At 37.6% G+C, this 11,553-nt stretch overlaps 1 protein-coding gene across 1 annotated transcript; it reads right to left on the bottom strand.

Moving 5' to 3' along the window:
- Positions 1–263: 263 nt before the first annotated feature.
- LOC117620204 (TMV resistance protein N-like) lies at positions 264–5,790 on the bottom strand. The gene is made up of 5 exons (XM_034350345.1): positions 4,863–5,790; positions 2,779–3,871; positions 2,340–2,615; positions 1,148–2,236; positions 264–1,064 (listed from the first exon to the last, which is right to left on the bottom strand). Exons 1-5 carry the CDS (start codon positions 5,354–5,356, stop codon positions 579–581), a joined length of 3,438 nt encoding a protein of 1,145 aa, XP_034206236.1. The 5' UTR covers positions 5,357–5,790; the 3' UTR covers positions 264–578.
- Between the last annotated feature and the right edge of the window lie 5,763 nt (positions 5,791–11,553).

The raw sequence follows: 11,553 nt of genomic DNA, 5'->3' as shown, positions 1-11,553 counted from the left end.
AACTCCATACGTACTCTCGCAGCAACAAGGACAATGAAGCACTTGCAAACCCTAGCCGCAAGACTTGAGTTGCACAAAACCCTAACCTAACTTGCAAAGGACTTTTAGTTGATAAAAGGAGTTAGGTCTCTTCCCTATGTTTGATTAGGGTTGAATATGGTGAGTAGGGACGAAAATTATATTTGTTTCACAATTCAATATATCATTTTTGGTCACTCTATATTAGGGTTTAGTAATTCAATAAACAGTTTGGTAGTAGGATGTGCTCAATTAATTTTAAAGTTCATTTAACAGCACTCAAAAACAATTATGTACTAATTAATATACACAAACAGGAGGTGTCAAGTTGATGGAGTAGACTCTGGTCCCTAGCAATTTCGCAAACTGTACAAGGGAGATATCGCAAAGTTTTACTAATTAATAAAGAACTCCTAAACTCCACAAATATCCCTAAATCTGAAATATGAATTATGGACCGACTACGGGTAGTTACACGGCAAGGGTGAATTTGCTGGTGCAATTACGAGTATGTGAAGAAAATTCATGTTTTCTTGAATCTTTTGAAATGTGGTTCCTCATCAAATTCTCCGAGTCCCACTGGATCCTTCCCCAACATTGCTGCTGGATTGTGCCACTACTTTGTTGAACTCTTCCACGTCCTTCTCGTAAATCAAACGGGCACCGCACTTCTTGACCCAGATGGGGCCTGAGCTTTCAAATGAAAATGTTGACTGATCACAACTCTTTTGCCACTCTGTACCAAAGCTTATATCACGAGAAACATAGAATAGCCAAAGATGATCCGACACAGGCTGGACATCAGTTAATAATACAGGTGCAGGGTACTCTTTTTTCCCATTGACTTCCAAAACACAAGAGAGCTCCCATCCACTACTGAAAACTTCAAAAACAGCGCAAAGAGCATATCCCATCCACTTGTTATCACACCATTTCGGAGTCACCAGTATGCTTACCGAAGATCCCACTCTTTGACGACTGAACCACCATGGAATTTTACTTCCAGGAATTGCAATTTCAAACCTATCTCCCGGATATGAGGTTCTCTATACAAGAGAAAACATCATGTTAGAGAATGAATGAACAAACAAACAAATGAATGCGAGAGAGAAAGAGAGAGCAAGCGCACCTCAAGATATTTTCGGAGCATAGTCAATGTTTTATTATCATGGCTTTCATTCTTAACCAATCCAAAGCAATTCATCAAATTGAAACATGACGAACTTAATGTATCCAAATTCAATGGATGTTGCAGCCTTTCTAGTGAAGTGCAACAATCGGCAGTCACTTGTAAACTTTTACTTGATGAAAGGACTGGAAGGTATTCAAGACTCTGGCAATCACTCAAATATAAGTTCTCAAGCTGAGAAAGCTTGCTAATGCTTTCAGGAAGGCTAACAAAATCATTTCCACTCAAGTCCAACGAAACCAAAGAAGATAAGCAACCAATATCAGCAAGGATTGTTCCATCCCGAAGATTGTGATCACTTAGATCTAATTCCCTTAAAGAACATAACCCTGACAAAGGAGGCAAGAACTGACTCATAGGTTGAAGACACTTCAATGGCCATCTAAAAGGGAGCAACACATGCCATGGCTGTGGTGATCGCCCTTTTGGTCCACGGAAAATAAATGATTTCAGCTTTTTCAAATGAAAAACGGAAAAGGGCCATTTTTCTATGGCAGTTCCACTTAAATCAAGCTTCTCCAAAGACACTAGTTCCTGAAAGCTTGCAGGCAGTTCTGCCAGTTGTGTGCATCCAGAAGCATTAAGACTTTTAAGAAACTTCAAATTGCCAATGGTACTTGGAAGTTGAGTCAGATTTACACAATCTCTAATATCAAGAACAGAAAGTTTCGTCAGACCTTGAATCGATGAAGGTATATCTTCAATAGCTGTCTCATCTAAAGAAATCTTCCACAAATTTTCCATATGTCCCACAAATTTAGGAATCCTTTTAACATTTGAGCAACCAGAAAGGATTAGAATTTCCAGGCATTCCATTGCAATCTCACCTGGAAGACTCTCAAGACTTTTGCAGTCTTTAAGATTCAAGAAGATTAGCTTTTTGAGAACTCGTATGGATGAGTGGATCTCAACTAGACTTACACATCCCTCAAGATCTAGCCTCTCAAGATTCTGGACCTCTTTGAAATCAGGAGTGCTGGTCAAACTTTTTGAATGACAAAGTCTGATGACTTTCAACTTGTCAAAATCCTGTTAGAGTTACAAGAAATTGATAATAATTAGATTCAGGAGAAGCTTACATTTTACTCTGATAAATACATTATATGTTGCAGTTGTAGACTTGGACTTGTACCTTTATTCCACTCCAAAGCTGTTCAATCTTACTATGACACATGCTGAGTTCAACAAGCTTATCCGGTTTGAAATCTATGGGGAGAGAATCTAAAGGATAACCTTTCCATTCAAGAAATTGTAAGGAGTTAGGAAGACATGCGAGGTCTTTATGAAGGTACACATTATGAAGTTTGAGAAATTTAAGATTAAACATCTTTGAAAAGGCTTCTGGATGGCATTCACACACTTCTGATTCACGATGATCTAGGACAATGCCTTCAACTGCTGATGTCCCCTAATAACCAAGAATAAAGAACAAGTCAATTGCAAAACATCATAAAGGGTAACTGATGTGCACGTTATATGGAAAGTAAGGTAAGTAAACTTAATAGTCTGCTTTATACTCTCTTGATTTTGCTAGATTCATGTGTTACTGATGTATCCATGTAAGCTCTTACCGTATTATTTCTCAAAACATAAAAGATGTCCTTTGAAAGCCACAACCTGCTACGTTCACCAGGTTCTTTTGACTCCCCACGAACAATTGCTTTACCCATTTCTTGTAACAAATTATGCATCCACACCATATTATCTGAAACTGTTAGCAGAGAACACCTAATGAGAACTTTTATAGCATTGTCTACGCTGGAACGAGAGCCGCATAGTCTTTCAACTACTTCATCTTTGTACTTTCCCATAAAGAAGCATGCGATATCAAGGAAAATACTTTTCTCCTCTTCATCTAATCCATCAAAATTTATTTTAAGCCTATCCATAATTTTTCCATCAAAATTATCTTTCAGTTTACCCAATTTACTTCCCCATTCATCTTGATCTGCTTTACGCAAAGATGATCCCCAGAGTTTAAGAGCTAATGGGAGGCCATTGGCATAACTCACAAAACATTTAGACAGAGCTACACAGGGCATATCTGGATAATCTCTTCCAAAGGCTTTCAAGCTAAAAAGTTGAAGAGCGTCTTGGTCATTTAACTTATGCACCTCAAATGTTCTGTCCACACCATGTCTACTTAGCAATCGTTCACTTCTTGCTGTAATAATGACTCTGCTCCCTGGAGCAAACCCATCTTGGTTCCCACATAAGTCTTCTAATTGACTATTATCGTCCACATCATCAAGAACGAGAAGAACTTTTTTGCAAGATAAGAGCCTTTTGATTGTGCCTTTTATATCAAAGGCCCAGTCTTCTATATTTCTTTTCATAAGGCTCTTGCAAAGTTCTCTTTTTAGATTTTTTAGACCATCTGTTTGAGAAATCTTATCTCTAACTCTGTCAAGAAAGCAGCTGCGTTCAAATTTATGAAGAATCCTCGCATAAGTTCTCTCAGCAATGGTTGTCTTACCTATCCCACTCAACCCCCATATCCCTATAAAACGAACATCAACTGATTCAGTGTCTGTATCTAGAAGCCTACGTAGATGCTCCAATGTTGAATCAATTCCAACCAGCTTTTCTTCAGGCTCCGACCATGTAGGACGTACTAAGGTTCGCACCTGGTCAACAATTTCTCTGATGAGCTGTGGTTCATATCTTCAAGAGGAAAAGACAATAATCAAGGTCATGCATGGCTGAACTAATATGAGTAATAAATAGACAAAAAGTGATAAAATACACTTTGCATTTTGTGTTTTTGCCACCACCTCTAGTAGCCGAGTGGTAGCTCTGCCTGCATTTTATAAGAAGTTTTGGATTGGACTCAGGGCTAACCCATTGCATCACAGCCATTCAACCCAAAAACTAAGAACACCTTATTAATGGAACAATAATGCTAAAAAAACACCAACTTTGAGATACCAATGGATACGAAAATTTTTACTTGCTATGAATAAAAAAAGTTCATAGAAGACGCAGAATGAAAACAACTGAATCACTTCAACATCAGTTATCGTCAAAAGTTAGTGTAATAAGTTGTTGTCCATAATATCATTAACTCTGTCAAGAAAGCAGCTGACTTCGAATTAAGAACTCCTCACTGTGGACCTAAAATATGATTAGAAATAGAAAGCTACCCAAAAAAAATTTCAAAACTATTTCCCTCTGTTACGAAAGCATCTGACTTCAAATTAAGAACTCCTCACTGTTACGATGCATATTTTGGATTAAGCCAAAGAAACTTCATCAATACGTGATAAAAATGATTTAAAAAGTGTATAGATAATCAAAGAGCATTGGATAGAGTAAAAATTTCTCTTCCCAATGTTCCCAAGTTCCAATCCTCTTCTGCAGTAATGAAAAACAATGTAGTATATTTTTTAGTTTATCATAAAATAAAATTAGCCTTCCCATATAAATTCTTTTTTATGAATGGGTAATATGAATGTTATCATGAAATATTTTTCTGTACGATTTTCATGCATGAGGTCCAGGCAAATTAAATGTCACTACAAAATTATATCAAATAGAACGGAATTATAAGTCACTTTCCCTCCTACAAAGGTGATATATAAAATATAAATTCACAATTATTATATGTGCTCCAAGGAGAGCTTTTGAGTCGAGGGGAAAAAGAAGTAATGCTAACCTATCCTTTGTAGTCCACCCTTTGATTTTAGCCACTGTCCTTAAAGCATCTCTCCAGCTCTTCACCTTGTTGATGTCATGCTTAAACCTTTCTTCAAGTTTAGTGAAGGCTTGTTCAAAACTCCCTAATTGTTTTCCAACATTGGAGGGTTCCACAGAATAGAAAATTGGTAGAATTGCACCCCTCCCTTCCATGCATTTTAAAATCCTTAAAAGTTCATTGAGGCACCACGTTGAAGAAGCATAATCTTGAGAGATCACAAGAATGGCAAATCTTGACTGTGCAATTGCTGAGAAGACTTCAGAAATTGGTTTTCCTTCTTGAAGTTCTGTTTCATCCAAGAATGTCTCCGTAATTCCTTGATCCAGCAGTTCTTTATGTAAATGGGCTGTAAAGGTCTTGCGTGTTTCACCTCTAAAACTCAGAAAGACGTCATATTTCCATCGAGAAGGTGGAGGAAGAGATGAGCTGTCTCTTTGCGTGCTCGATGCCATTTCAGACTGGTTTATCGTTGTGCCAACTTACAGGAGAATGGAGATAAGATTAATTTCACAAAGCAATCTGCTGGAGAGAGGAGACAGTGCAGGCAATTAAGCAATTTGGTAGAAGATAAATACATTTACCTATTGCTGATCTACTTTTTCATTTTTTCGGTCACTTATTTGAACTCACCTGCAAAATGACTTACTATACTATACAGAGGGATCATAAATTGACCTGTCTAATATTTTATTCAGAGCTGCTCAACCGAGGGACTGAGTTCGAGCGACTGAGAGCTCCAAGTTTGTTACCAGCCATCAAACTTAATCAAACGTCTGATAGTTTTCGACATATAAAATACCCATTTGATGGTTAAGAGCAGTTATCCTGTACCTGAGGTCCTGTGTTTGAATCCCCCCTCTTCCAATATGGCTTGTATCCAGAAAAAACTTAAGAATCAAATTTTTAATCTTTAATGTTATCTTTCCCTGATTTTCCTTCCCCCCTCATCCCCCTCTCAGAAACAGCAGAATTAGACCATTGCCTACAAAGCCTCACCTAATTCACTTGAGGATCCTGGAAACCCTCAATTCCAACAAAAACATCAAATCTGCGACTACAGAGGTATCATAAATGGAGCTGACTAATCTTTTATTTTGCCTCAATATTAACATATATATATATATATATATATATATATTACAAGTATTCAAAAGTACAACTTTTGTAATTCCCTTCAGCATTTGCCAAATTTTTTTAGCCAAACAACATCATCAGCAACAACATGACTAAGAGAAAGAAGATTATATCACAATGGGGAAATACAAAATGTGAAGAAATCATGAGATGGTGTTAGAGAAATTAGTAGTTGGAGCCTGACCTGGGTGTAGGTGAACTCGCAGCTGAAGAAGTGAGGAGGAGCTACAGGCTGAAGTTCCACCAGAGAAGCAGAGCATGTCTCTTAACACAATTCAGGTCTATGGTGAAGTCAATGGATACCGGACGACTAGTGGGGCCTGGGGCTCGTCTGAACGTTCGACTCGAGACAATGCAGTCACCTTTTATTTTTATTTTAAAACGGACCAGCAATCACCTTTGTCTGATTTAATTTGACTTATTTACAGTCACCAGGACTCCATGGTACAAAAATTGCAAGGGTGGATTAAAAAAAACATATTTTAAAATCCATATAGCGAAGGAATTTACCTTGACATATGAGTATTTTCATTCAAATGCAAAATATTAAATTTGAATTTGATAGCCTATGTGGCAATTTTATATTTTGGAAAAAAATTAAACTCCATCTGAAATGTCAAATATTATTTTATTTTATTTTAAAAAACAAATGGGGCTGATGCGTAAAGTTTAAAATAGAGTAAATAATAGTGGGGTCTATGACTAAAAATATATTTGACATCAGCCTTTTTGATATGTTATTTTTTGCATATCTCTTCCAACTTTTAAATTCATGTAGGATTTGACTACTCGATTGGAGTAATTTTAACCTTCAATTCTTGCCATTTCATGTCCATGTGGCAATTTGACATATTGGTTAGAGATGCTTTAACAAGGGAGATGTCAAATGCAAAAAAGTTAAATTTAAATTTGATGGCTTATGTGACAATTTGACACTTTAGACAAAAATTTAACTTCATCCAAAATGCCAAATATCATATTATTTTATAAGTCCTGATCTCTTGGACCCCTGTAGTCCAAGAGATTTATGGTCACTCACCGTTGGATGTAAATTCAACGGTTGACTTGAATCGTGTAATAATCATTTATGTCATATTGCATTTATATATATCATTTTGAACCATTGGATTAATATCCAACGGTGGGTGACCACAATCTCTTGGACTCCTGTGGTCCAAGAGATCGGGACTAATTATTTTATTATATTTGATATGATTTTTACCATCCACTCAAATAAGGTTAAAATTGACATGACCCGAATCAAATTCCGATTGGGAATTCGAGTCGAACCCTGTGCGTGTCCGACACTTGGCAAATGTCGGACACAAATGACCTATTTGCCCTTTTTCTTAAAATTTTTACCTTGACTTCTATCGAAATTTCGGCAGAGTCTCCCCTGTAATTTGCTCAATCCCAAAATTTCCACCTGTCAGAATGAGCAAAATATCTACACAACCAACTGCCAGCACTTCAATAAACATGCTAAAAGTTCCATTCTCACATTCTAGGGCAATATATCAGAGCAATTTTGATAGTTTACGGATTTCTTAATTGGTTACGTACCAACACTTTTGAACCAGAAGACGCGGAAGTCACGATGGCCCGGTGGTGGATGTCTTGTGCACGCTACAGCCTGGGGGCGCAAAACAATTGAAATGTGAGTGGACCAAAAATAAAGGTTCATAAAATATCTAAGAATATACTAACACCCATTGTAAAAATAGTGAAATAAATCTAGATACGTATTCTGCATTTAAAACATACTAAACTCAAGGCATTATATGTAAATCATATTCGAACTCCATAATTCTCGCATAAAAACAATGAAATCAAATACAGTTGAGTAAAACTGAATATCTAAACTAGCTTTGAAATATAATAAAATCAACGCAATTACATATTTATAAAAATATATGCTATCGCTTTTAAGAGCAATAAAACTTGCATGAAAGCATTGAAATCCAAACCTGCATAAAAGCAATGTACTCAAAACTTGAATCAAGCACTGAAATCAATCAAATCTGCCACTCGGATGTACTCCTGTAATTTCGTCAATTCCCTTGGCAGGACTCAGTGACACAAAGTCTATCCGAGCCGCAAACTGGCAGGATACAGTGGACTATAGTCAGCCTGATCCGCTAGCAGGTCTCGATGACACAAAGTCGACTCGATCCGCTCTGACTGAATTCAGGGGTCCGTAGTCAGCCTGATCCCCAATCCTGGCAGGTATCGGGGACACGAAGTCAGCCGAGCCGCAAATCCTGGCACTCACTGTCCGAGCGTCCTCGAAACTCGTGAGGCAATGTCAAGTGCACTGACAGAACTGTAAATAGACTGGATATCCATAGACATCGGTCCATCTGAGGGTAATCACCAAAAACGGGTACATGGTAGTTTGATTATAAAATATTTTTGAAAAATCTGAGAAATAACTGAGTTTTGTTAAATATAAAGCTGTGCTGCTATTTTATCTGATACAAGTCTAAAACTCTGCTTTCTATCACACTTTAGCATGCTCAACTAAGCAGCATAGGAATAAAGGTATTTTACGGCATAAATCATGCTCGGAAAACATTCCATAAAACTTATTCAAGTTCAAATAATGAAATTCATTCATATAAACTTATTTATATAAAATCAATATAAAATCATTTATATAAACTCATTTATATAAAATTATTTATAGAAGAAAGTCCACTCATTCCTGGTTCGAGCTCGCTAGACCTCCTGACGATCTCTCCTGCGGGCCTGTCTGATCCCAGATGCCTGGATAAATCATCATGAATAATTAATTAATAAAACTACTCGGGATAACCTTTTAAGTAAAACCCTGACCCCCGACTTCTAGAAGTGCGTGCACTAACTTTAAAGTCATTTTTCTGCCCACTTAGGCATTTTTAGATATTTAAAATCGTCTGAAAAGACTCGAGACTTTACTAAGCGATAAACTTCTACCTTAGTCGATACGGAACCCTGTGGGGTTCACAACCTCCAATGACCAATCTACGAGTTCTTTTAAGTTTCTCACCGTTAAGGAACCATATCCTGCAAGTTTGGTCTGAAACTGACAATCGGATTGACCACGATCGTCAAATCATACAATTTCCAAACCCTAGCCCCAGGGTTGGCGATTTCGGAGTATCCGGGGCTCCGATTCATAATCCGTCGAATCCTACACAATCCCAAAATTATTTGGAACAACATATCCAAAATTGAGCGCGATCCAACGGTTCGGTAATATTGAACCCGGAAATTGCACAATATGAAAAATCTGTTCGGGGCTCAAACGGAATCCAAATTGAGATCCGCGAAATCCTACGCGCTCATGACAACATAAGGATCACAACAAGACATAATGCCACTGCACCACCCTCGTCCACGAGCCCCAGCACGCGCCGGCAGCGATGGGTGTCTAAAGCGATTTTGGCTCGCCGAAAAAACTTCAAACCACGGCTCCAAACTCCTACCCTAGGTAAAACACCATATTGGAAACCACTTTTGTTCTTGGACCTACCCCAAAAAGTGACTGGAAGTGGTCGAAAACAGAGGCCAAAATCTGCTGAAACTTCAAGTTCAAAAATCCGATGGCTACACTACAAATCGATCTAATCCGACCCAACAGGCAGCTAGAACAGCTCGCGAGGTTCAAAATCCATACCTGGGTCGACGGAAATGGCGGCCGGAGGAAGGAGATCGGAGGCCTTGAAGTTTCAGTGAGTTCCCATCGTTTTTTCACAGTTTCGGGCTAGCATATGTCGTCGGCGGGCGGGGGATCGGTCGGGAAAGGTAGGGAACTCGACGGCGGTTCCATCGCCACCGGTCCCGTGGCCGGTGGTGCCCTGAGGCAGCCCCAGCAAGCTCTGGAAGGCGGCGGCCCGTTTTCCCGCAAGAGAGAGAGAGAGAGGCTGGCTGGTTTTATAGATCTAACTTTGAGATATTTACGGTTATGCCACTGAGACTCTTTTGACCATAACTCCTTCGTTACAACTCCGATTCGGGCCCACTACTTGTCTATGAACTCGTTTCGCCTGCTCTACACAATGGCGCAAGCGGAATTGTCAAATTTCTTCTTTTCGCAAAATAAAATATTACGAGGGCAAAATTGTCTTTTCGCAAAATAAAATATTCCTTCATTATGAATTTTTGGTTTGGGATATTACAAAAATCACATAAAATACTTGCAAGAATACAAGGCTATTGTAGTGTAGATGCTCATGCAAGGTCGTTCTCCTCAATGACTATTTAGCCATTTATGTAAAAATAATTTCCAATTAACTACCTAAAATTAAACATTGAGAAAGATGATTATGAAATTGTTTGATACTAAAAACAAATTTTAAACAAAAACAATTACGATTGAAGGAAAGAATTTTAAATACCAATTTATAAAAGCACTAGGGTTTCACCATCACATAGCAATCCTATGAATTTTTACCAATTACTTATGATTTGCACATGCCACTTCGAAGGTTAGGTTTTCCTAATTTAAATTATACTTGGAACCTCCAACATAGAACGTACATCTAACATGCAACCCATCAGGACGGTTTTGTGAAAACCCTTTGAAAAACCATACAACCCTTAAGACGTGGTGTTCATCTTAAATAAAATTACAATTATTAATCACAAGAAGCCAGCATTTTCAGGGAACCTTCCGACCAAAATTTCATCCAATTACTTTTCTAAAGATCCTAATGGTGATCAGGCATTAAGACAATTAGATGGTTTAAAACAATGATTAACAATTCAAAGTATACATGCAATAAATCATAAGCAATTAAATAAAAATTACATATTCATGCTAAGGTTCATGGTTTCACCCTAGCACAAGAAAATTAGTTACGCATATTCATAATTGAAATCATGGAAAATATTATTAAGAATGAAAAGAATGAAAACACTTTAAACTCGCATAAAACTCTAAAACCCTAGCAATTGCTCTCCACAATGTCCCGTTCAAAAGCCAAAAAAGAAGTCTCAAAATTGCTATGAAGACCAACTTAAATACCCCCTTAAAACCCAGTTTCCCAATCCCCATAAGGAAACTAAGTTAAAAAATAAAATAATACTAAGATATAAAGTTCAAATTGGATTAGGAGAATCTGCCCACAATCTGCCCAGCCACGTTTTGGCCTAGAATGTCCTCCAAATCTGGCTTAAGATATCTTATTTTAAAGATAAAAACATTCTGAACACTTCTCCAGAGGGCCACAAACCCATCCAAGGTCATTTTGGGCACCAAAATGCAGTAAAAACCCTAAATATCACTATTCCAGCACCGTGTACTGCTCCTTTATTTTATTGTCAGAAAATAACCGCTTGGTAGAAAAATCTAAAATTTCAATACGATCAAGCTAAGTGACTCACTAACGTCGTCCAACTGAAATTACTCCAAAATTCTTCCATTTGATTATGTTTTGCTCTAAAGGAAGTCGAAAGACCTATATTGGGAATATAATTCAAAGTATCAAAATTCTTTCAAAATACTAACCAAAATATACTAAGAATAGGGTTA

Source organism: Prunus dulcis, chromosome 2, assembly GCF_902201215.1.
Source record: "Prunus dulcis chromosome 2, ALMONDv2, whole genome shotgun sequence".
Lineage (NCBI taxonomy): Eukaryota > Viridiplantae > Streptophyta > Magnoliopsida > Rosales > Rosaceae > Prunus > Prunus dulcis.
Note: the sequence above shows the minus strand (reverse complement) of the source record. Positions and strands in the feature narration are given on the sequence as shown.

Excerpts from the sequence above, each read along its gene's own strand:
- LOC117620204 (XM_034350345.1), bottom strand. The coding sequence starts at position 5,356 with ATGGCATCGAGCACGCAAAGAGACAGCTCATCTCTTCCTCCACCTTCT. Across the intron at positions 3,872-4,862 it reads GGGTGGACTACAAAGGATAG|ATATGAACCACAGCTCATCA; the intron begins GTTAGCATTACT and ends TTCCTCTTGAAG. Across the intron at positions 1,065-1,147 it reads TGCTCCGAAAATATCTTGAG|AGAACCTCATATCCGGGAGA; the intron begins GTGCGCTTGCTC and ends TCTCTTGTATAG.